The 23,941-nt window shown below is 37.6% G+C and overlaps 1 protein-coding gene and 1 long non-coding RNA gene across 4 annotated transcripts in view; one reads left to right on the forward strand and one right to left on the reverse strand.

Annotated features, from left to right (window-relative positions):
* Positions 1-13,253, reverse strand: part of TOPBP1 (DNA topoisomerase II binding protein 1) — a 54,081-nt gene extending 40,828 nt beyond the window's left edge. The window contains exons 1-10 of one of the 3 annotated variants that reach the window (XM_072954389.1): positions 13,069-13,253; positions 12,345-12,435; positions 10,303-10,437; positions 8,660-8,803; positions 7,811-7,992; positions 6,391-6,587; positions 4,757-4,936; positions 3,850-4,004; positions 1,846-2,009; positions 1,446-1,696 (exon numbers count right to left, since the gene is read on the reverse strand). In XM_072954389.1, coding sequence (XP_072810490.1) covers positions 1,446-1,696; positions 1,846-2,009; positions 3,850-4,004; positions 4,757-4,936; positions 6,391-6,587; positions 7,811-7,992; positions 8,660-8,803; positions 10,303-10,437; positions 12,345-12,428 — 1,492 coding nt within the window. In that variant the 5' untranslated portion in view covers positions 12,429-12,435; positions 13,069-13,253. Of the gene's footprint in view, positions 1-1,445; positions 1,697-1,845; positions 2,010-3,849; positions 4,020-4,756; positions 4,937-6,390; positions 6,588-7,810; positions 7,993-8,659; positions 8,804-9,673; positions 9,804-10,302; positions 10,438-12,344; positions 12,436-13,068 lie in introns of those variants that run through there. The other 2 variants (XM_006214562.4, XM_072954439.1) reach the window with 2 other exon arrangements.
* A 78-nt stretch (positions 13,254-13,331) lies between these two features.
* LOC107034571 (uncharacterized) lies at positions 13,332-18,081 on the forward strand. The gene is made up of 4 exons (XR_001460098.3): positions 13,332-14,064; positions 14,262-14,318; positions 16,576-16,649; positions 17,790-18,081. It is a non-coding gene; the product is annotated as an uncharacterized lncRNA (long non-coding RNA).
* Positions 18,082-23,941: the final 5,860 nt, after the last annotated feature.

Genomic DNA, 23,941 nt, shown 5'->3' on the forward strand with positions numbered 1-23,941 from the left:
ACTAATTTTAAAAATTTGTATACAATAGGTAAGACACTTTTGTAAAGAAAATTAGAATCTTTTTATCTCAGGTATCAAACCATATCACAAGGCATAATAACAAGATGGTTTATCAGTGTGGTATCTCAGTGGAACAGAATAAAAAGCCTCAACAGATTCCCACATAACATAGTCTTAATAAATGACAGAGGCAGCAGTGCAAATTAGTGAAGAAAGGATAGCTTATTCAATAAAAAGTTTGAAAAAAAGTGATTATCCACATGGATAAGGTACAATTTGAACACTTATATACAAAAATTAACTCCACATGGATTAAAGATGTACATGTGATAAAATAAAATTTTAAGACTTCTGAAAAGTATATATATAATAACTTTATGACCTTAGGATAGGAAAACTTCTTACATAAGATAGAAAAGCACATACCACAAAATAATAGATTGAAAAATTCAACTATCTTAAAATATTATGGCCAAATAACACTCAAAAAGATGCTCTATCTTACTAGCAATCAGTTATGAAATTAAAATCACAATGAGATCCTACCTTACATCCATCAAATTAACAAAAATTTCAAGCCTTACAAGAAATACTAAATGCTGAAAGAATGTGCAACAACAGGAATCCTTACTATTATTCTAGTATATAGTGGCAAACTATAACAAACACTTCAGAAAGCAGGGGTAGGGTATAGCTCAAGTGGTAGAACATGTGCTTAGCATGCACGAGGTCCTGGGTTCAATCCCCAATACCTCCTCAAAAAATTAATAAACCTAACTGCCTCCCCAACCCCACCAAAAGTAAAATTAAAATTAAACAATACAATAATAAATAATTTTTTTAAAGGCTCTCAGAAAGCAGCACGCATTATACAAGAAAGTTGAAGATGCACATATCCTATCAATCAGCCATGTCCACACAATAAAAATGTCCCAGGTGGGAAAATAAATTATGTATGGTATATTTATAACTAGTTACTTGTATTGGATGAATCTCTCATGTTCCGGGCAATGCAGCAAAAGAGTACACGCTATGTATCATTTATGTAAGTTAAAACATACACAAAATGGAACAGTGTATATATTACTTACAGCAATATACACGTGCATTATATGCATTAAAGACCACAATAACCAAGTAAGACGCATTTGTTATAAGGTTAAAATAAAAGCTCAGGCTGTTATAAACTCACACAAACCAAGTGATGCCTGTATATAAAACAGATCGAAGTTGAACAGGTGAGCTGGGGAGAGAAGAGGGGGTCAGAGGGTCCAGAACCCCTTAGTCTTGCCTGCTTAGAGAAAAAGTAACAAACATAAAACTTTAAGGGAAGAAAAAGGTTAGTTCAACTCTAGTTCTAGAGCATCTGGCAGAAATCACTTACGTATGCATTCTGCTACTAAAATATTTCTTAAAGACTGTAAGCACTAATCACTCTTTCTTACCTACTGTTGGGTTATTATCCACGTATTGAGAGAGCAGATCTTCATCAGCTTGTTCATGCTTTTCATTAGGAGCAAAGTCTTTCTTAGAGAAGGTGCTGTTCTTTCTTTTTAAAAGGGCTGCTTTACCTTCAGGTTGATCTGAAACTGGAATTTCCACTGGCCGGTAGTTAGCATGGATATATTGCTCTTCAGGAAGCATATAACCTTTACTAAAACACTCTAGCAACCACTGTGCTCCCACCACATGAGGCCTACAAAAATAGAACATTGTTATATATTAGTTTAAACGATAAAGGCCATCATCCCACTTGCCACGCAGCTTCCATAACTGCAGGGACATGTAATTTTAAGAAAAATCATTACATAGTAAAAATTGCTTTGAATTAAAAACTGACAAAACCTGTGGGTTGATTTATCCCAAAACTGCTTCAATTCGTCATCATAATCTCCCACAATAACATGAGTTACATCTTCATTTAGCTGATTAAAACGAACTCCACCTCCACTGTTAATAAGCCTTCTTAGTTTATCTAGCTTTCGGCCACTAAAACCGCAAAGATATATCTGCAAAGAAAGAAAACACTTACTTTAGATTAATGCATTTAAAATGGTTTATTTCTCTCCATAGAAACCAATTTATTAAAAATATACATCTAAACCCATTGTATGTAAATAAGACAATTCATGTACATTTTACCATTTGTTAGGAGTTGGAGTACTTGCTGAAACTGATTTTTTAAGGATTCTTAATTTTTATTTTATCACTTCCTCACAATCTCAGAGCATTTTATCCTTTACAGTAGATACTTGATAGGTATTTTGAGGCTTTAAATAAAATAGAAGCCAGAATCAATTATCTTCTGAATATTAGTGCACAGAAATTTCTAAAATGCAGATAGCCTCTTAAATTGTAAAGATCTTTCTACCTATAAATTTTACAGTAATTATAGAAATAAACTGGAGTTAAATGTCTGAATTCAAAAAATCTAGGTTTAAACTTTGGTTTAGCTGCCAATGATTAACCATATGACCATGCCAAGATACTTAAGACACTTTAAACCAATTTTCTAATTTATAAATTGAGATATCTTTTCCAGAGTTGACTAAATAAGAAAATTTAAGTCAAAGAGCTGAGCATAATGCTTTGAGGATAATATGTATGCAATAACTTGTTTTTAACTATCAATATGTATATATTTAAGCCAATTTAATCAATAACAATCTTCTTTATATTAATAACGTGTCTTTAAAAAATTTCTTAAGAATGATCATTCTGTTCCTAACTGCATTTATATCCTAAACTAAATAACCTTTATTACTAGAATATATTTTGGGGGGAGGGTATACCTCAGTGGTAGAGCACAAGCTTAGCATGCATGATGTGGTGGGTTCAATCCCCAGAACCTCCCTTACAAATAAGTAAATACCTAATTACTTCCCCCATCCCGCCAAAAACTAAAAGCTTAAAAAATTCTATTAAAAAATTCAAAAAAAAAATTTTAAAAAGGAAACAAAGACTATTTTTTAACAAAAATTAGAAATCATACACTTCCTCTAAGTAAAGAATAATTAAAAGTCATATCCAGAATTAGTATTGTCTAGGATAAAAGATTATGCAACAGAATTTCTGTTCTGCCAGTAAACTAAGTTTTAAAAGTATAGAAAGAAGGTAATTTGTCCAGTTTCCTTAGCAATAAAATAGGGTTAAATCTTTGATACTGAGAATTAATGCATAGCCTATTGATTCTACAAGCAGAAATATATATAGTATATATAGTATTCAGTTCTAGAAGACACATGTGATGTTTCCATCAAGGCACTATAAGATAGTTACTCAGACACACAAAAAATTAAATAGCCCAAGAGTTATTAAACAAAGCAGTGTGCCTCATACAGGCTAGGAATACAGGGTTTGGAGTAGATGGCTGGCTACTTGGTGTGAGACTCTGAACAAGAACTTAAATCCTCGAAGTCTTAGACTCAAGATGGTATCTGTTTTAGTTATTCATGGGAATTATGTGGGATTATATACAACATATTAACAATATATATGAAATAATTAACAGTGTCTAGCAAATTATAAACACCTAATAAATGATGGTATAAATAAAAATCCATTAAGTGGTTCAGAAACTAAATGCTCTCAAAACACAGTAGATGGAAAAATTATGAGCAGAGTTGAAAAGTGCTATGAACTTCAAGGGATGACAGATGGAGGTACATCCCAGGCAGAGAGACCCTAACAGCTAAAAGATGGACATGGCCTAATGAGAGCATCTGCTTAGCTAGAGTGGAGGGTTTACACAGATAAGGCCAAGTCCAACTCTGAAGGGTCTTCAAAGTGAAACCAGAAGTACTAATGTATATTATCACTTACTGCATTTACTACATGTTAAAGACATACCCGACAACCATCCAATAAATCTTCAGGTGCTTGAAATGCACTGACATCCAGATTTTCCAGATTTTCAAAAGTAGGCTCCACTTTGCTATTAAGAACTGAATTATATATAGATTCATTTATGCAACTCGCATTGATGTTGGAAATATGGCTGACATCTGAAAGAGTACGACCTACGTATTAAACAAGAGATGTAAAAATTTATGAATATAAAATAATTCTGATTACACATTTTCCTATAGATTAACTTTCCTTATACAAAAAGAGCTATAATCAGTTTCCAAATTAAGATTCAAATGCTTTTACTGAAAATGTTGGTGGCAAAGTATGAAAAGGGAAAATGAAATTAAGGTTCATATCTTATTTAAATGAAAATGTATTTAATACATTTCCCTGGTAGTGACTTGATTCAATAAAAATCTGACGTTGCTGACTTTAAGGTCCAGGAAGCTTATATTTGAAAAAGATTTTATAACATTTGTTAAATTTCTAACATGGTACCTCCAAGACAGAAAAGGTTTCAAATTTTATATGAATATAGATGATCTATAACAGTTGCAGTAAACTAACAAAGAAAATTTACTAATATTTGTATGCCAGTCAAGTTTTAAAAAATGAATTCCCTTATTTTAAGTCTTTACCTACTAGTATTCTTAATTTCTTTAATCATCTTCTACACTACATCAGGGTATAAAAGAAAGCATGCATTCATTATAAAAAGAAATATCAGGAGCTCTGGACTAATTTTTTAATACAATTTGGTTATTTTATTATACAATTATACCTGGAAGCACGGCAAGAAAAGATGAAATTCATTACTGTACCTCACTGATCCCATTAACAAATAAATTCTTACACAGAAAACTGATTGTCTTAAAATGATTGTTTATTTAATCCTACAGAGACTTACTATCAATTGTGTTGATCTGGCCAGTAGGAGTTGAAGTATCAGGCATACTCTTTGTTTCTGGTCTAGGCTCGGTCTTGTACATAGATTCATCCTGACAAAAACCTTTCTCAACACTGTCAAAAAACCACTGTGTGGTCACACAGTGTACATTCCATCTTTTGGCACATTCATATTTTTGACCTATTATGTTCATTGAGAGAGAGAGATGCAAACCATTAAAATCTGTTTTTGCAGAAATACTCAAATTATGACAGGTTATGGAAAAAAAACCCACCTGAGACAAAATTAAAGTTACCAGCAATTATTCTTACTTTTAACCAATAGGCTATATAGTGTATGAAAAAGTAATATTTTAGGTTATTACCCAATTATATTTTCTATGTGTTGTGTAAACGCACATGCTATGTGAGGGGGTTTATCTTTTACTAAATTGCAGAGACAGAGGCAACTGTGGGGCAACTGAAATAATGTCAGACTTGACCGAGTATAGCCTCTATCACTTAAAATTTTTAAACCAGCTTCTTAGTCTGTAACATGGGATAACTCACAGAATTATGTGGTTTTAGTAAGACTGCATGAAACAACTGTGAAAAGTGTAAATGTCTGCAATATAAAAAATACCAACTTTCAATAGACTACTCCTATGTCAATACGATTCTATTTGAAGTCTAGGGTAGACAGGTGAATAGATAAATAAATCATATTTAAAAATGTATTTTCTTATTGCCTTAAAAAACTTTTAATACAATGCATTCTGAAATAGTATGATAGAGAAATTGAGGTCAAATGTAGTAAACAGTAACATGAAAAGGTTTTCCTTTTTTACATTCTCCAGAGCTAAGAGATGAACTGTCTTCAGATTCAGAAAACCAACAGCAGTTATCAACTTTACACACAATCATAATTGGCCATACCTGAAGTTCTGACTTAAGGACAATTATCAATTAACTTTAACTTTTTTTTTCTAATTTTATTTCTTACTTAGGTAGTTTTGTAAAACACAGTACAAATAAAAATAGAGATAAAAATATTAACAAAATTCTCATCTTATCAATTTTTACATATTTTAAGAGTACTGATAAAAAATATTTTCCAGAATAGGTATAAAGGTTATAGAACACCAAAATTAGTAACAATTTTAATTGCTGTTTCTTGGTAATGTAATTTTCTTCTTTTAATTGTCTCATGTTCTGCAAGGTGTTATCTTCAAGTTAAAACTTGTAGTTCGTTCAGCAAAGCTGATTCATTCAATTAAAAACTATGCCAAGACTTTAAAATTTATCATTAGGAAAAACCGCAATTTAGCTACATCTACTAGCTTTTTTGTTATTCACCCAAATTTTTCATCTCTTAAGTATTTGGTAACATGTGGGGACTTAAAGCTCTGATAATAAATTTAGATAAAACATCACTGGAAATTTTTGTTTAATATTTATTCAATGATCTTGTAAACACTAGGATACTCATGTAATTTTCCTACAGATTGTAAACCGAACGATCTTTTTAAGACTTTAGAGGAAAAAATATCATAGCAGATTTATGACATGTCACAAGTAAAAGCTATGCTATAAAGATTTTAAAATGTTCAATACTAGAGACAATCTTGCATTCATCCATTTGGGAAACAATTTTACCTTTTGGTTCTTGTACAATGAGGTGTGTACATTCATTCATTTTTAATTGTCCCATGTATTGACCTCCATGCTTAACTGTGAGTCGCTGTACTGCTTTCCTGTCTAAGCCACATAAGCCAGTCACACAGATTATGCAACCAAGAAAAACAGGACACTTGAAGTCTTCCATGTTTATATCGGTATACCTAGCTATTTTTCTGGGGAAAACAAATGATAAAAAGGAAAAAAATCAACATATTTAATACATCAGATAGTTTAAAAATTTACCAGGAGAATAATGACAAACAATAGGAATATCACGAATGATTTCCTCATTTTTTAGCATTTTAATCATTTTTGAGAAAAGGAGAACTGACAAACACACTTAGAATTATACTAATTGCTCATCTAGCTCAAATCATGTCTCTAATAAAAATTAATGTTTCAGATAGAGCCTCTCAAATAAAACTGTATTAAGGGAAAATATATATTTCATTAACTCTAAGTCCATGCTGGTCAAAGCAGTGCATTTTCCAAAATTTCTAAATTTCTATCTAACACCCAAAGGTTCTTTGGTTGTCTACTAGAAAACAGATTTTTAATTCGTCCACTATACTATATAAATAATAAGCAATGATTTTTGGCAGAATACCAACAAAAATATAATTCTTTGCCATACTAGGCAGATGTGCTGATGAGACAGGCTAAGAATGAGGGTGCCAATGAGGAGATGTGTTTAGGATGTGCTGGGTGGTGTTGAAAGGAAGACTGGAAAAATGCCTATTTAATTCAAGCAGTGGTACCTGCCTGGACTTTTTGGTTGTTAGTCTAATTTTAAAGGTAACTCAATTCTATCCTTTGAAATAGGCTCTAAGCTCCACAAAGGCACAGCTGCTGTCCTGTTTTGCTCTCTACTTATACCTAATGCCTAGCTCACGCCAGGTACATAAAATAGGCTCAATTAACATTTACTGAATGATCACATTTCAGTTAACGGCTTACGTATGTTTATATTCAACCTTACATATGCCCCTTTTGGGAGGGAACACAAAAGCCAAAGCAGTTAAAATTTACTCTCCAACTTAACATATGGGCACAGCCTTGGAGGATAAGGCAACATAACAGCTACACTTGCCACATTGATTTTCTCAACTATTTAATGAATGTTTATTACTGAAAACAATTTTATTATCAAAGCATTTCTTATAGCTAATGCTAAGCCCACAGCTCATTCTACCTATCAACTTGTACCATGATAATGACAGCTCGTAGATTGTCTTTTTTTTCCATTGGAGGAAAGAATAATGATCCTATTTTTGCACCAAAATGGCAAATCCAAAGAGGGTATCATAAAATCTCCCCTATGAAAACCAACAGTATGTCAAAATGATTGAATGTATCATTTTTTCAAATCTAGAAAATGTCTAAATATCTTTCTTACTTCTCCTGTGACTTCTCCCAAAGTGTTTTTATCCAAGAAGGAAGCAAAATAGGTTTCCTTAGGTTCGCAGCAACTAGGTATTTTTTGCTACCAACTTCTCCTGCAATAAGGTGAGTTACTGATATGTTAAGGTCTCTGTATACACGTCCACCCATCATTTGTACATATTTATGAACTTCTTCCTGTAGCCCCAAAAGAAAATATATTATTAACACTGAAGCAAACAATCTCTTCCAGTTTTTCATACGATATCCCATAAAAATCTTTTGCTGTTGTTAGCTTGAATGCACAAACATTTCTCACCACTATAAAGTTAAATAATAAACAAAATTACTTTTTGGAAGATAAATATAAAGTATAAATGTTAGATTATCTTTATACACATTATTTTTCTATATTTATCTTTTTCAAATCCATGAATTTAACTATGTTGCTTCTATAGTAAACAATATATTTTAATATACACATAATTAAAAAATATAAATTATATATATAATATATAAAAACATATATGTTATATATAACTCTCAGAATCCTTTTTTAAAAGATTAACCAATGGTGGAAAAAATGTGACTGAAAAACACACTCATCGATTATGCAGAAAAAAATGAGTTTCCTTTTTAAATCAAAACAAAAAATTTCAATTAGCCAGTTTTCAATGAAAGATTTCACTGTATTCAATTTATCTAAAAATTAAAAAAAAATACACTGCCATCCTGACTTTGTTGTTAAGTCATGAATACCATGTGCAAGGTCTTTCAAAGTAGCCCCTGCACAGAGAAAAATTAAGTGTGCGAAAATATATATGAAGAGAGAGAGAGAGATCATGACATTCCTCTCAACACCTACCCTTTTGTCTTTTTCCAAGCTTGTACAAGATATGGTTACATCAGACATAACCATATTATAAACTGGATGCTCAGCTCTTGGGACACATCGCTGGTGGTGCATACAAAATATGACTACTTGAGGACCGACAATTCTGCAGCCAAGCTACAAAAAAGAAAAAGTTTAAATAAGTAGGAAAAGCCCTCCAGTCTTATAAAATTATGTTTTGTAATATTTACCAATTTTTTATAGAGGTTAATGATCATGGGGAAAAAACCACGAAATTGTAACAAGAAAAACAAAAATGAAGACCATTATATAATTCCTCACACATACCACATGTTAACATACACACCCAAGCAAATCAAACAATGTAGGCTATCCAAAGAAATAAGCTCTAAAAGCCACACTGACTTAAAACTGGCATTAAACTGCCATTAAATCTCTGAAACAAACACAATTTTAATGACAGGTGATATGAGTAATAAATTTATGCTGTAATAATTAGGAAATCCCTACATTTACTTTTCAAATGAAGCACCCAGCCAATGAAGCAGTTTAAAATTATAACAGCCCAAATAATCCTCCTCTAAAATACCTATTGTATTACCAAAAAAAGTATAATCCTAGGCATTTTCTACATTAAAAAAAAATATTTTGTCCACAACTTAATGTCTTCCCAAGGAAGACCCACAATGACTTCTCCTAAGATACTGCAGGTTACTCAGAAAATGACCTTTCATTTTCACTGATAATTGAGAAAGGTGACAGTCTTGCTTGACATCAGCATATCCAAGCCAGACTAAAAGCCTACAGTTGCCAAAGTCACCAAAGCATGACTAATTTAAAAATCTACAGGGGAAGTGACTGTTGCTATCTTTTTGGTCAGTCATAAGAAAAGTGAGATTTTGATGCTACTGATTCTATCTGACAAGCCAGTGTTATTTGCAAAAGGAGGGTGAGACCAGCAATGCTTCTGGCAAAGGTGGGCACAGACCTTCTGTATACTGCACAGACAGTACTGCATCTACCTACTCTTCTACGTTTTCTTCTCCTTCAAACAAGAATCACTTCTTTGTAATCTGGATGGAATTACAGCCAGTTTACTTTTATTTCAATGCTTCTCTCTTGTCCAGACACCAAAAAAGTAATGAGTCAGTAGACTCTAGAATCAACAGAAAGAAATAAGATGGCTCATTGGTATATTAGCAATGCTCATCCCTAAAATGATTCCTTTTAGCATATGATTTTTTAGACCCTATACAAGGTACAGGTACTAAAATTCAAGTGCACATAGGTAAGACAGTAAGTAACCAAGCATTATGTTGAAGTCTTTTCCTACTCTTTATTATTTTTCCTTTATATTTCTTGTAATCAAACTGAATGTAAGTACAATAGAACTTTATCAATAAAATGCTTCATTACTATCAGGTTAACTTATACTCAATGAAGCTAAATTCCCTGAAATATAAAAACTGCATATTAACCAAAGACTATTGTAATATGATTAACCTTTAAAAATACTATTCTGGGCTTCCAAAACCAAAAGATTTCCTATATTCATAATTTGCAAAATATTTCATGATCAGTAAAGAACTTATGTTCACTGAAACAAAAACACCAGAAAAACAGGCCACCGAAGGAATATACTAAAGTGAGCAAACCTTTCTGAGATGATCAAAGACAATGCCACTAAAAGGGTCACAGATATAAAGTGATCTATCATTCTCCTTTATCTTCAATGCCTCTTCTTCTGTAATAATCTGAAGATATTCTTCTGACTGGAACTCTTTTATTGACTGAAAGAAAAAATGAAATAATGCATCTAAAATTATTTACCTGTATTTATGTCCTATGAACTCCATCTTCAAAGTCCATCTCAAATCCAGCCCTTATCCTATTGAAAGCAACTGTCATCTCTCACTAGACCTCTGCAAAAATCTCCAAAGTGGTTCCTTCTCCCTCCCTTGTCCTAACTCTGTTCTCTACACAGAGTTAATCTTTTCAACAATACAAATCAGGCCATGCCACTCTGCTCAAAACCTCCCATAGCTTTTGACCACTCAGAATAAAATCCAAATTTCTTACAGTGGCCTACAAGACCACAGGGTCTGGCCCCTGCCTATCTCCAGCACTTACCTTCTACCTCTCATCCCTTTGGCTCACTCTCCTCTAGCCACTCCTGTTTTCTTGCTAGGCCTGAACAAGCTAAACATGATCTCAATTAGATGCTTTGTCTTGTTCCTGCTGCCTGGAACACTCTTCTCCCAGGACTTCCCCTGACTTGATCTCTCACTTCAATCAGATCTGCTCAATGTCACCTCCTCAGAGATGCCTTTCCTGATCATACTTTCTAAAATACTTTTTCTCTATCCCTCTAATGTATTTTATGAAGAAAAATAACATTGATATTACATATAGCTATAGTTTTTGTCTCTCTCCCTTATAAGAATGAAAGTTTCATGATCTATCTTGTTTGCCAACATATCCTGGCTCCCAGTAAGCACTCAAATATTTTCTGAGCAAATGTTGGAAGTCCTATGTTAAATACTTAGTGATCCTTTCAAAACCACTAACTCAGATCACGTTACTCCTCTGATTAAAACCCTCCACTGGCTCATCATCTCACTGGAAGAAAAAGCTGAAGTCCTTACAATGGCCCACAAGGCCCACATAACCTCTCTACTCTCCTCTCTTAAGCACACCTTAACCTTCTTCCTCCATCCCTTGCTCACTACACCACAGCCACACTCGTGTTGGATAGACAATGTAAGCACTTTCCTGGGGGGCCTGTGTATGATTGTCCCCTCTGTCTGAAACCTTCCCTAGATATCTGCATTGCTCATTATCTCACCTGCTCCAAGAGTACTCAAATATTGTCTTCTCCATAAAGTCTACCCTGATCACATTCTACTTAAAATAAATTGTAACTTTCCCTTCTCTATCTAAAATACTCTCCTTTAACCTGTTTTGCTTTTCTCTTCCCACAGCACTTAGCACTTTTAACATACTATACAGTTTACTCATTTACATGTCTGATTAATGCCTATTTCTTCCTGCTAGAACAGAATGTAAGTTCTAAGAAAGTATAGATCTTTGCCTGCTCTGATCACTGATGTATCCCAAGTACTAGAATACTGCTTATCAGATGATTATTTACTGAAGGAATGAACCTTCAAAGAAAAACCTGCTACAACAGTGTTTCTTAAACTTTAATGTGCAAAGGATCTTGTAAAAAAGCAGATTCTAATTGGTAATTCTGAGCTGGGACCCAACTTTCAGGCCATGGTGATGCTGCTGGGGTCTGTGCGTAGCAAGGCTCTACGCTACCCCTATATTCTCCCATAATACACTGTACATAATGAAACTTTAAACAATTAACAAAAATAATGAAGGGTAACCAATACAGGACCAACTCAAATTTTTCAACACACAAAGGTCTATGGGTAATAGACAAAACAACTTTATTTCCAAGAACAGCTGGTCCACCACTTTCAATAGAAATGCCATTAAGATTGCAAGCCTCTGCCAATACATAATATGTCAATTTAAAAATGTGTAACAATGATATCTCTCCTAATGTAGACTACAGTAAAACTATTAAGAAAATTAAATAACTGAGTAAGACATATAAGGCCAAATAAATCAAGAGCACCAAAACAAGAAAATTCACAGCATCAAACAAGACGTTTTCAAGAATTCTTACCTCAAGAGCTTTAAAAAAACATTCGGAATTGTCTGACGACTTTAAAAACTTCACAAAAAACGGTTCTTTGTCATTTTTGGACATTTTTGAACTGGCAAAATAAAGGAACCATTAATAAGAGCAAAAACGCATTACATATGAAGTTAAATGTTTAAAGCAACTATTTTTCTGCACAGGTAAGAACGCCTATGAACAAACATTCTGGTCTTGCCCGTGAATTCGTCCATTACAGTTTGTAAACACCAGAAGGTGGGCAAAGTCAAGGAAAAAGATGACAACACCAATCTTTGCAAATCAGAGGACGAAATTAAGGTCGCTAAATTGAATACATCGAGGGCCTATGCCCTGAGGCTCTAAGTCCCGTAGGCCTATGGACATTCAATTGCACTTAGCTCAAGGATGCTCAGAACGAAAAGGTCCCTGTGGGTATCCGTGGACCCCGCTTGTTCAGCTCTCAGTAAACAGACTTTAAATATAAACAGGAAAATCAGCGAGCAAAGTCATGCCTCCTAAAAGACCGGACGCTCTTGCTCCCCGGGTCCCAGGCAAAGGCCCGGCTCTCCATCCAGCCGCAGCCACGTCCTCTCTCACGTCTAAGTCCCACCCGCTGGTCCGGGAGCCGTTTACAGGGTTGAGAAACCTCGGCCCCGAAGGCCAGAGGCCGCGTCGCGACTCCCTGGCGGGGTGGGGCTGGAGCTGCGTCCTCTCTACGAGCCTCACTCACCTCGGTGGAGCCTGGGAGTCTCCCGGCTGTGAGTCGGGGGGCGCGCGGCCCGCGGGACGGTAGCTGGGGTCGGGCGCCAGCCCGGCGCACCCCCGCCGCACCCGGCGGCGCCCCCGGCCCCGAAGTAGGCTCAGACCCGGAAATTGCCGAATCTCGAACCGACTTTCGCGCCCGCCGCGCGAACGTTCCCGCCTCTTCCGGCGGAAGTGACGCCGTGGTAGCTGCGGGAGAGGGCGGAGTTGTCCATTTGCTGTGGAGCGGTGCCCGCGGGGGTGGAGTGGTGCATCCGGCCGTGGCATCCCGGGAAGGCTAGGGCTAGAGCCTCTGGGTTTATGGCTTGTAAGGGCGGACCTGGGCTCTGTTGGGAGTTCGACAAGCGCCCATGGCTAGAAGAGGCCCTAACACATCCAAAAAATAAAGTCAGGGAAAAGAGAGATTCCTCAATAAATATTTTACAACGAGAAACTATATTATCATTCAGAACAGCTCTGTGAGGCAAATGGTGGTATCTCCATTTTACAGATGTTAAAAACTGACGCTTAGAGAAATTAAACGATGTGTTTAAGATCTCAGTGAGTGTTAGTATTAAGACTGCATCCAAGTCTTTTTGACCCCAAGGGCTGGCGGACTGGATTCTTTTTCCTCCAATAAAGAACGAACGTGCTCACCTGCTCACCAGCTACCACAGCCAAGAGATCTAAGGAGAAGAAAGATGTCAGGGTGACGCGAAAGAGTTCTTTCCCAGGGTCTTCAGGGGTTCCCCTGCCCCAAACCTTTTCAGTGAGCATCCCATTTTCCTGCTGTGTAACACCACGAGTGTTGGGCATATTCTAGGATGGAACCTAATGTTCAAATAACAAAAATCAGGGGAGAGGAAGTAAAGAACTACAGAATCTTGGCTTGTTGACGGCCAATGACAAACTGCTGCGTTCACATTTCTTCTCATTTTATTCTTGACTACTGAGGTTAAGAAGATTATGACTCTGCTTGAGTAATGTAAGTTTATTTTTTTATTTTTTTTTATTGAAGTATAGTCAGAAACAATGTGTCAATTTCTGGTGTGCAACATAATGTCTCAGTCGTACATATATATACATATATCCGTTTTCATATTCTTTTTCATCAAAGGTTAAGTAATGTGAGAGTTTAATCCTCTGTGCCTTGACTGTTTTTCTTTTTCTTTTTCTTTTTAGAGTCTCAATATGGCAAAGAACAGCTTGGATCTAAATGTGTAAACACACCCACGGAAGGTGAGTCAGAATCAGTGACACTGTGGCTTAAAGGTAAAGGCCTGTTGTCGGGGAGAGGGTGAGGAAAGCCTTATACATAAATGAAAGTTACTAGAGATGTGGAATAAAAAGAAGATCCTGCCACCAAGTTCATTGTGAGGAGGTAAGTCTGTGGAGAGCTGTGTGATAATAATTACTAATTCTTGGGTCCTTCACAGTCGACAGAGGACTCCTGTTTGCACATTCCTGCTCACTCTGCTCAGCAGTCCTGTAGCATGTGGCATCATTGTCCGTGTCACACAGATGGGAAAGTGAGGCTCAGGGACTGTGGGACTTGCCCAGGGCCACACAGCCAGGGAGTGGCGGCACCTGGGCTTGAGCAGAGGTCGCATGACTGGAAACCCTGTGCCCCTGCTGAGCCCCCAGGGTGCTCTCCGGCACGTGCTGCCACCCATCTCTGCACAGAGGTCAGCATGGCGGGCAGGAGCCTGCCCCTGACTTGCCTGGTGCCATGTGGAGGCCTCACAGGGGGAGGGGAGTCGTAGGTGCTGCTAAAGAAGAGGAGGGAAATGATATCAACCCTTTAGCTTTTAGCGACTGGTTTTAAATAGCAGGGAGTCGACCTCATCTGTAAAATAGGAGACCAGATGAGAGGGTCTCCCGTTTGTGTCTCTACATGGGCAGAGACGGTCTGTCTCCGAGGTACCTAGTCTGGGGCATTAGCTGGAGCACTGGTTCTCTACCTGCAGGGTGCAGGGACCGGGAGCATCAGCATCAGCTGAGAACTTGTAGAAATGTACATTCTTGAGCTCAACCCCACATCTACTGAGTCCATTGCTCTGAGTTTAACAAGCCCCTCAGACTGGTTCTGATGCATGTTAGTTTGCCTGAAGAGCAGTTCCTTAGTAAAGGATGAAAGTCGTTATATGGGTTTTGGTCCATGAAGATTTTGTTGAAAATGGGGAATCATTGTGATGTGCCCTCAGGAAGCTGCCTCCGAAGTTGGGGTCTGGGGATTAACTTTCCCCTCCCCTCCCTGGCATTCAGGGCCACCCCTCTGTTTCTTTGACACTTCTGTCACCTAGAGCCAGACACTCCAGACCCTGCTTGGAGTAAGTTTAAAGGGAACTTTATCTGTTTGTAGAATAAAAAAGTACAGGAAACAAATATGACAAAATAGTTACTTTTAAAATACGAATGATAGGAATATGAGTAGTTCTTGTTATATTTTGCTACATAGATAAGATTTCTGAAAACTAAAAAATAAGCTAAAAATAGGTTTTTTCCAGTGATAGAGTTTTACATTTGTTTCCAGTGCTGTATGCAAAGAAATGTGTAAAAATAAGGGGATGTATAATTTTTGAAATGAGATTAGTAATGATCTTTATTGCTACAGAAATAGTCTTTGTAGTGGCAAATATTTAACGAAACTGTTGTCTTCAGTACCTGGAAGGTAGGAGGGTAATGGGAAAGGAGACTTCAGTAGGCCTACTGAGTCTGCTGAAATGTAGGGAAGAGCAGGTAAAATAGAATGTCAGCAACACGTGTTGGTTGCTATTGGTTACTGAGAAGAATTGGCTTGCCTGCACACAAAAAATAAAAGGGAATTAAAAAATTCAAACCTGTGGGGTTTTGCAAGATTGGAAAAGCTGACTACATCTAGGCCCCCAAAACAAGAGATAAACCTTTGCACAGCAAACGTCCATTACAACCCATCCATGTGGAAATGTTCTTGTAAAGAGTTTGGTCCTCCCATCTAAGCTGGGTAGGCACTATCAATTGAGAGAGAGTCTTGAAAATGAGTCCAGGAGAGAACGGTGGGTGTGGCTACTACTGTAGGGGAACAGCTCTGCCGTGGCTTCCTGACGACCCTGCACACACCCATATAGGCAAAGGTTGGAGCTGCAGCGCATCTGAGCCCCAGCCAAACATATGGAATATGAGGGGATGGAGGCCACCTCCCAACCGTCTTCCTAGCTCCTCTAGGAGGCTGTCATCAGATAGTTTTCATCACCTCCCAGATTCTGATGAGGTGTGGGGCTTCCTGCACCACTCCCCCCAGGATAGAGCTGCAGAGTATAAAAGCACTTAGCTGCCATCTAGATTTGGCTCCCCAGCCATGGGGTTTCCCACAACTCAAGTTGTACTCACCAGCCCCTTTGCTTTGGTGTCATCCTTTTTGGTGTGTGGGAGGTACTTTTGGCTTCTTTTTTTGACATCTATGGAAGTAATACGTGATCTAAATCTAAAAGTGTCTCATGTATCTTCTCACCATCAGGCCTTGGCCTTGTCTTGTATGTGTGAAGTTGAAGACCACCACATGAAACTGACTGGGAGCAAAAAGATCTGAAGGTGACTAAAGAAAACCAGAAATCTGGAGTGTTCGAACTTTGACACAGTCTTCAAGCTTGCATAGTAGGAAGTGGGTGAAAAGTCATACAGCCCCCGAGGAGCACAGACTCCTCAGTAGCCCATCCAGACCTGGCTAGAGAAGGGAGTGGAAAAGTAGGCCCTCCCAGAGGGGGCTGCCAGGACCTTGGAGAGCAATGAGCGAAGGAACTACTTTCAGAGAGCAGAGGAACCACCCCGCCTGATTAATTCACACGCCTGCCCAGTAGGACTTCAAAGCTGATACTGACCAGGAATAGCTCCCAGTCTCCACCCCTCCCCTTTATGAAATGGAGTTTTATTGTTGCTATTCTGTCCCTGCTCCACCACTGTATGTTACGTATGCGATTGGACGGGGATAAGGGGTGAGCAGCAGCTGGTCTTTTTAGTCCATATGTCACTGGACCACGTGGTGGATTCTGGCAGAGACCATGGAGCAGACCCTTAGTATCCCGTATGTATCCGTCAACCTCACCCCTCACAGGCACACTGGGAAACTTCCAACTTCCAGAACCTTTTTTTTTTTTTTTTGCATACGGGCATTCTTTGACACCCGGAGTCTGCTTTGCCACCTGCACAGAAGGCAGGGAGGCAGGGGATTTATGGCCCATGGGAAAAACTCTCAATGACTAGCAGGAGTTGGTGTATGAAGGCTCTTGTTTGCCAGCCCCTTGGTTGGGATATTCTACCCTGGCTCCCAGAGTTTCCCCAGTGAAATTAAGCCCCAGGCTCCACAGTGGTAACTGACTTGTCCGTACATCCTTTGGATGCCTTCTTATCTCTGTCTTACTTCCCATTCTCTAACCTGTGTTTCTATACTTATCAAATAAAACATTTGAAAAGTCTTGTCTAAAAATGTGTTTTCTGGAGGAACTCAAACTAAGATAAAAGACCCAAGACATATGCCTCTCCTTCATAGTATATGTTGTTGCTGGGGGGAAAAAAATTGCCCAGCCAGGGATTCCAGTTCCTATCCTGTTTACATCTAGGTGGGGTTAAGTGACTGAGCTATAACCAATATAATAAAAGTAGAAGTGATGTTTATCACTTCCAAGCTTGGTCCATGCAAACCTCTTACACTGCCTCCCACATTTCTATTTCTAGATGTCAGCATGTATGTTGGCAGTCTCGGAAACCACACGTTGAAAATGATGGAGCAAAAATCTCAGCCTGGAGTGTGCTGTGGTCCCGAAGAGGGTCCCTCCTTGGTGCGGACTGGGAAGCAGCAGGGGTCTGGGAAGGTCAGCCAGCCCCCCAACCCCCACAGGTCTGATGTCTCCACTTCCACCCACAGGCCTTACTGCTCTGTTTACAGTGACCTGCCCCAGGCCCCTCCCCTAGAGGGCATGGGGTTTCAGAGGTCCACCCTCTGGGTCAGTGGTTATTTGGTTTGATTTTTTTTTTCCTCTTTAAACTTATAACCTGGCTTTCCCCCATTTCAATTCCTGTGATTTATGCCAATAAAGTTTGCCATTATTAAAAAAAAAAATCTCTCAGCCTGGATGTCTGAATAACTGACCAGAGCTATGAAGGTTAAACTCCCCACCGCTGCCTCTCCAGCAAATCACCACCACTGCTGTCGACTGGGCATTATACTAGCAAGAAGCCAACCTCTGTTATGTTAAACTGTTGAGATTCAGGGATTTGTGACAGCAACCAGTAGCAACCTAGTCAATTCTGAAGTTGACAGGGCTTAAACAAATGTGTTGCCACTTCAAGAGGTAGTCTTGGTTATCACAGAGGCCCTTGGAAAAAGGAAAGAGTGAAATTGCTCCAGAGGCCACAGTGGGGAGGGCGGGACTGTGGAAGAGCGCTGCCTAGCTTGAACGCTGGCTCTAACGTGTACTGGCTGTCTGACCTCGGGCAAGTTCCTCAACCTCTCTGTGCCTCATTTTCTTCCTCTACGAAATGGAGATGACAAGAGCATCTCCCTCTTAGGGTTACTATAAATTAATATTTGAAAAGCACTTAGCTCAGTGCCTGGCACATCATTAATGATAAATTTACAAATTCCTGATTTTCCAAAATTCATCATGAAGCCTTTGAATTGTTTCCTACGGTACAATCTTCTTAACTGCTCTGCTATTTATTGTGAGAGATTGTGCCCAAGCAACAGGGATGGCTCTAGCACGTGGGTGCCCTCCCTTTGCAATGTGACTCTGCCCTGGTACATAGGAAGTTTGCAGACTTTGGTCCGCAGAGGTCAGAATGCACCTTGGCCTGTTGGATTTAGGCTGTTAGCTTTAGGTAGATCATCAACCTTAGGAGCAATGTTCATCTCTTGACCCTATTTGACTTTTGTCCACAGGCTTACAGAGATGATTGCTCAATCCACTTTTGAGACAATCCGTTATGTGCATTTATTCATCTATTTGATAATTTTTTGAGCCTTATATTATACCAGGCACTATTTTCCAACCTAGGATTAGGATGTTGAACTTGAAAAATGCGGTCTCTGCTCTCACAGATACCTATTTCCTTTCATAGGTATGAGTAAATGAAGAATTAGAGCAATTATAAGTGAGCCTAATAGCTTGTGAAATTCATTCATTCAGTAACAATATGCTACAGTCTTGAAAAATAAAGATTAACAATGAGAAGCTAACATAGTCCTCACTTGTGCTTCTGTGACGGTGAGAAGTAGCTTGTGTAGGAACTGTGCTCTTATTGAATACATCTAGATGTCAATAAATCACCGGAAAACATCTAAGCTTAAGAGCATTAGAGATTAGAGGTGCCAGATTTCTGGAAAAGGGAGGGGGTGACCCAGAGAGGTGAGATAACATTCCACAACCACATTTCCCTGGGGGAATTTGCCACTTCTGGGCACAGGGTAAGAGGTATCTGGCTTTGCCTGAGCAAAAGGCCACTACTAGCAGAGCTTTGGCAATGTCAGGGCTGGAAAAACAGAATTGGAGGCCAGATCCCAATGAGAAGGGAGGTGCAGAGAGCTAAGCCTGACAAATGACCAGTTTTCCCCTTAAGATATTTGGCACAATTTGAAGCTCCATAGAATGGGAGGTAAAAATTAATTCCACACCTTAGAGAGGTCCCAGAGACTATGCTGGGTGTGTTAGTCTCCTGTTGCTTCTGTAAAAAGCACCACAAATTTAGTGGCTTAAAGCAAATTTATTATCTTACAGTTCTATAGCCTGTAGGTCTGAAGTTTGAAATGGATCTCATTGGGCTGAACTCAAGGTGTCAGCAGGGTTGTGCACTCCTTTTTGAAGTCTCCACAGGAGAATCCATTTTCTTGCCTTTCCCAGCTTTAGGGCTGCTCACATTTCTTAGCTCAGGGCTCTACCCTCTTCCATCTTCGAAGCCAGCAAGTGCAGTCTTTCTTACATTGCCTCGCTCAGACACACTTCTGCTTCCCTTTTCCACATTAAAGGACCCTTGTGATTACACTGACCCACCCATATAATTTAGGACCATCTCTTTATCCCCAAACTACCTGATTAACAACTTTAATTCCATCTGCAACCTTAATCCTCCCCTGCCATGTAACATAACATATTCACTGTTCTTGGGATTAGGACATAGGCATCTTTGGGGGGAGGGCCATTTTTCTGCCCACCACCCCAGGCTTTCAGTGAGAGAATATAGGAACCTGTCAAAACTGCAAATTAGTCTTGATTCAGCCAAATCTAGATTGGATGAAAGTGACTAGTCCCCATTGTAACTTCTTAGCAGAATAGAAGAGTGAACACACTCTGGAAATGATGATATGTCATCTGGAGCCTCTACGAAATACCATATACAATATCCAGTTGTTTAAGCAAAAATTAAAAGGCGTGCCAGGAGAACTATATGTCCAAAAAACTAATAGAAATGCACACAATATGAATACATCTGCAAATAATCCAGATGCTGCACCAGCAGACAGACAAGGACCTTTAAAAACTATGATTATTAGGGCCAAGAGAATAGAGTAAAATGTGGTAAAAATAGAGAATAAGATGGTCAAAATAGTGTAAAAGGTGGAGAATTTCATTGGAGAACTGAAATCTATGAAGAAGAAATGAAATGGAAATTTTAGCAGTGAAAAAAGCAAGATGCAAGAAAAAGTGTCTCTGTACTTTGTCTGATTGTGGCAGCCAAGATTGAATGGAGGAATACAGGAATTATGAAACCATGGAAAGAGAATTTTTGCAACTCAGAAATAACCTTGTACATAGCAAAGGAGTCTGTTTTACTCCAAAAAAATTTTTACATGAAAAAGGCAATAATTAATGTTAATTTCTCATTAAATGGCTTTAGCAATACAATAGATGCAGAGAAAAGGGGACTAGTAAAGCATAAAACAGGTTAATATAAAATACCCAAACTAGAGCAGAGGGAAAAGATGGAAATACAGAAAAAATAAAAGTATAATACATCTGTGTATGTTTAAAAGATTCCCACACATACAATTAAAATCACAGAAGTAGAGTCAACAGAGAATAATCAGGAGGAATATTTAAACAAACAATGGCAGAGAATTTTCCAAAAATGATGAAAAATAGCCCACACATTCACAGTTAGGGTAAAATCATACTTTGTCCTACCGTGGTCAAACCAAAGAACATAAGGAAGATAAAAGGAATGTTTTAAAAGCAGCCAGAGGAGAAAGACACGTTACTATCAAAGGAGCAAAGGAGCAAAGGAGCAAAGGAGCAACTGACTTCAGTTGACTTCTCAACAGAAACTATGGATGGAAGAACACAATACAGTGTCACTATTAAAGTCATGGAAGAAAGTAACAGGGTAGAATATTACACTCAATGGGAAAAAAGAAAACCTCTATGCAACTATTAGTTATAAACCCTTAAGACCCTGAGAAAAGTCTTTGCCAGAAAATTTGCACTTAGGGAAAGAAATTCTTTAGATAGAATAAAAATGATCCCAGATAGAAACAGAAATTTAAGAAGGAGTTGTGGGGAGGGTGTAGCTCAGGGATAGAGTGCATGCTTAGCATACACTAGGTCCTGGGTTCAGTCCTGCTAACTGAAAACTGGCACTTGCCACCTGCCTCTACAAGGATTGGATCATGTTGACACTTGCCATCTAACCCTGCTTGGATTACATCACAAGCCGCTGTAGCTGCTGACCTCCAACACTCCCTGAAAGGAATTCAGGAATGATGCACTCTGTGCTCTGGGGAAATTGACTGAACAGGCCTTAAATAATTAGATATTATCAGGAGAAGATTTCATAAGCCCAAATTCTTGCATCTCTTCATACCTAGAAAGCACTAAAATCATTAACAGTGCCTTCTTCTCCCTGTGACTAGCAGCAGCCTCTGCCGAAACATGTACTTGACTGCACGTACCTACCCTTCACTGAAATCGGATATAATACTGAGTTTTCCACCACCTCTTTGGAACAGTTCCTCATAGCTATCTGAGATGTTGTCTCCCGGGCTATGGTCCTCGTTTTACCCCGAATAAAACTTAACCCACTACTATCACGTTGCGTGATTTTATTTCAGTTGACAATCCTGAGTATCACCACTAAAAATAAATTAAAAAAAAAATAAACCTAATTACACCCCCAGAAAAAGAATAGAAAAAAAGAAAAAGAAAACAAAAAGAAATTGAGGAAGGCGTGAAGAGCAATGAAGAGAGTAAATATGTGGTTAGATATAGATAAATACTGACTTAATAAACAAACAATAATATTTTATGGCATTCTAAACTATAAATGTAATTAAAAATGCATAACAATAACACAAGAGACAGAAGATAGTAAATGAACTTGTTATAAAGCCCCTACCACTAACAAAGAAGTTGTAGCAGTGATAACTTTCCTTACACTGTAAGTCAAGAGTATGTGTGTTGTACTTGATTGCGTACTCACTAAAAAAAAGAGAAAAATAACATGTAACTAACAAGTTAAGAGAGAAAAGGATAAGCTAATTTTTAAAAAATGACTAATCTAAAAGAAGGCAGGAAAAGAGAGGAAAGGAAACATAAAACAGGTTAGCCAAATAGAAAAAAATAATAAGGTGGTAGATAACACCCAAATAATCAGTAATTACATTCGATGTCAACAAACTATATATGCCAATTAAAAGTCTAAGGTTGTCAGATGGAACTTTTAAAATACATGTTGCTTATGAAAGACACACTTGAAATATAAGGGCACAGAAACACTGAGCACAAAAGGATGAAAAAACTGTATACAGTGGGGAGGGTATAGTTCAGGGTTACAGCGCGTGCCTAGCATGCACAAGGTCCTAAGTTCAATGCCCAGTACCTCCATTGAAAATAAATAAAAACCTAATTACCTCCTCCCAAATTAAAAACAATAAAAAATGCATACAACAATCAAAAGAAAGCTGGTGTAACTATATCCGTGTTAGACAAGAATCTAAGGCACGAAACATCACTAGAGATAAAGAGGCATTTCATAATGATCATAATTATAAAGGGACTAACCTACAGGTAAGAGATCACAATCCCCAAAACTCAAATATGTATGCACTCAAAAATATAATTTAAAATATATAAAGCAAAAATTTACAGAATTAAAAGAAGAAATAGACAAATCCACAATCACAGTGGGGAACTTTAATACATCTTTCTCCAGTGCTAATAGAAAAATTGGATAAAAATTCAAAGATAGAACTGAACAACACAATTTGCAATTTATATATACATATACATTTACATAGGTACTTTATATATTATACATAAATATTACATATTTTATATATACACACAAATAATACACTTTACCCAACAACCACAGAATACTCATTATTTTTAAATGCACACTAAACTACAAAAAGTGACTGTATGCTGGACCAGCAAACAATCTTCAACACATTTCAAAAGGCTGAAATTATTCAGAGCATGATACCTTAACATACTGGAACTAAGCTAGACGTAAGTAATAAAAGATTAGCAGGAAGTTGCAAATACAGGAGATCAAGTAGTACATTTCTAAATAAACTATGAGTCAAATAAGCTATCACAATGAAAATTAGAATATATTTTGAATTAGAACATATATTTAAATATTCTGGGGATAATCATAAAGATATATCAAGAAAAGGAGTGCTTTTAGGGAAATTTATCACCTTTGATCCATATATTAGAGTAGAAGAGGGGCTGAAGGTCAATGATCTTAACTCCCTTTTATAAAAACTAGGAAAGGAAAAAAAACCAAAACCCAAAGAAAGTCAAGAGAGTAAAAATCAATGAAATAAGAAGTGAATTTGCAATTGAGAAATCAACAAAGCCGAAATTTGGCTCTTGAAGATGAATAAAACA

The sequence above is a fragment of the Vicugna pacos genome, chromosome 1 (genome assembly GCF_048564905.1).
Source record: "Vicugna pacos chromosome 1, VicPac4, whole genome shotgun sequence".
Classification (NCBI taxonomy): Eukaryota; Metazoa; Chordata; class Mammalia; order Artiodactyla; family Camelidae; genus Vicugna; species Vicugna pacos.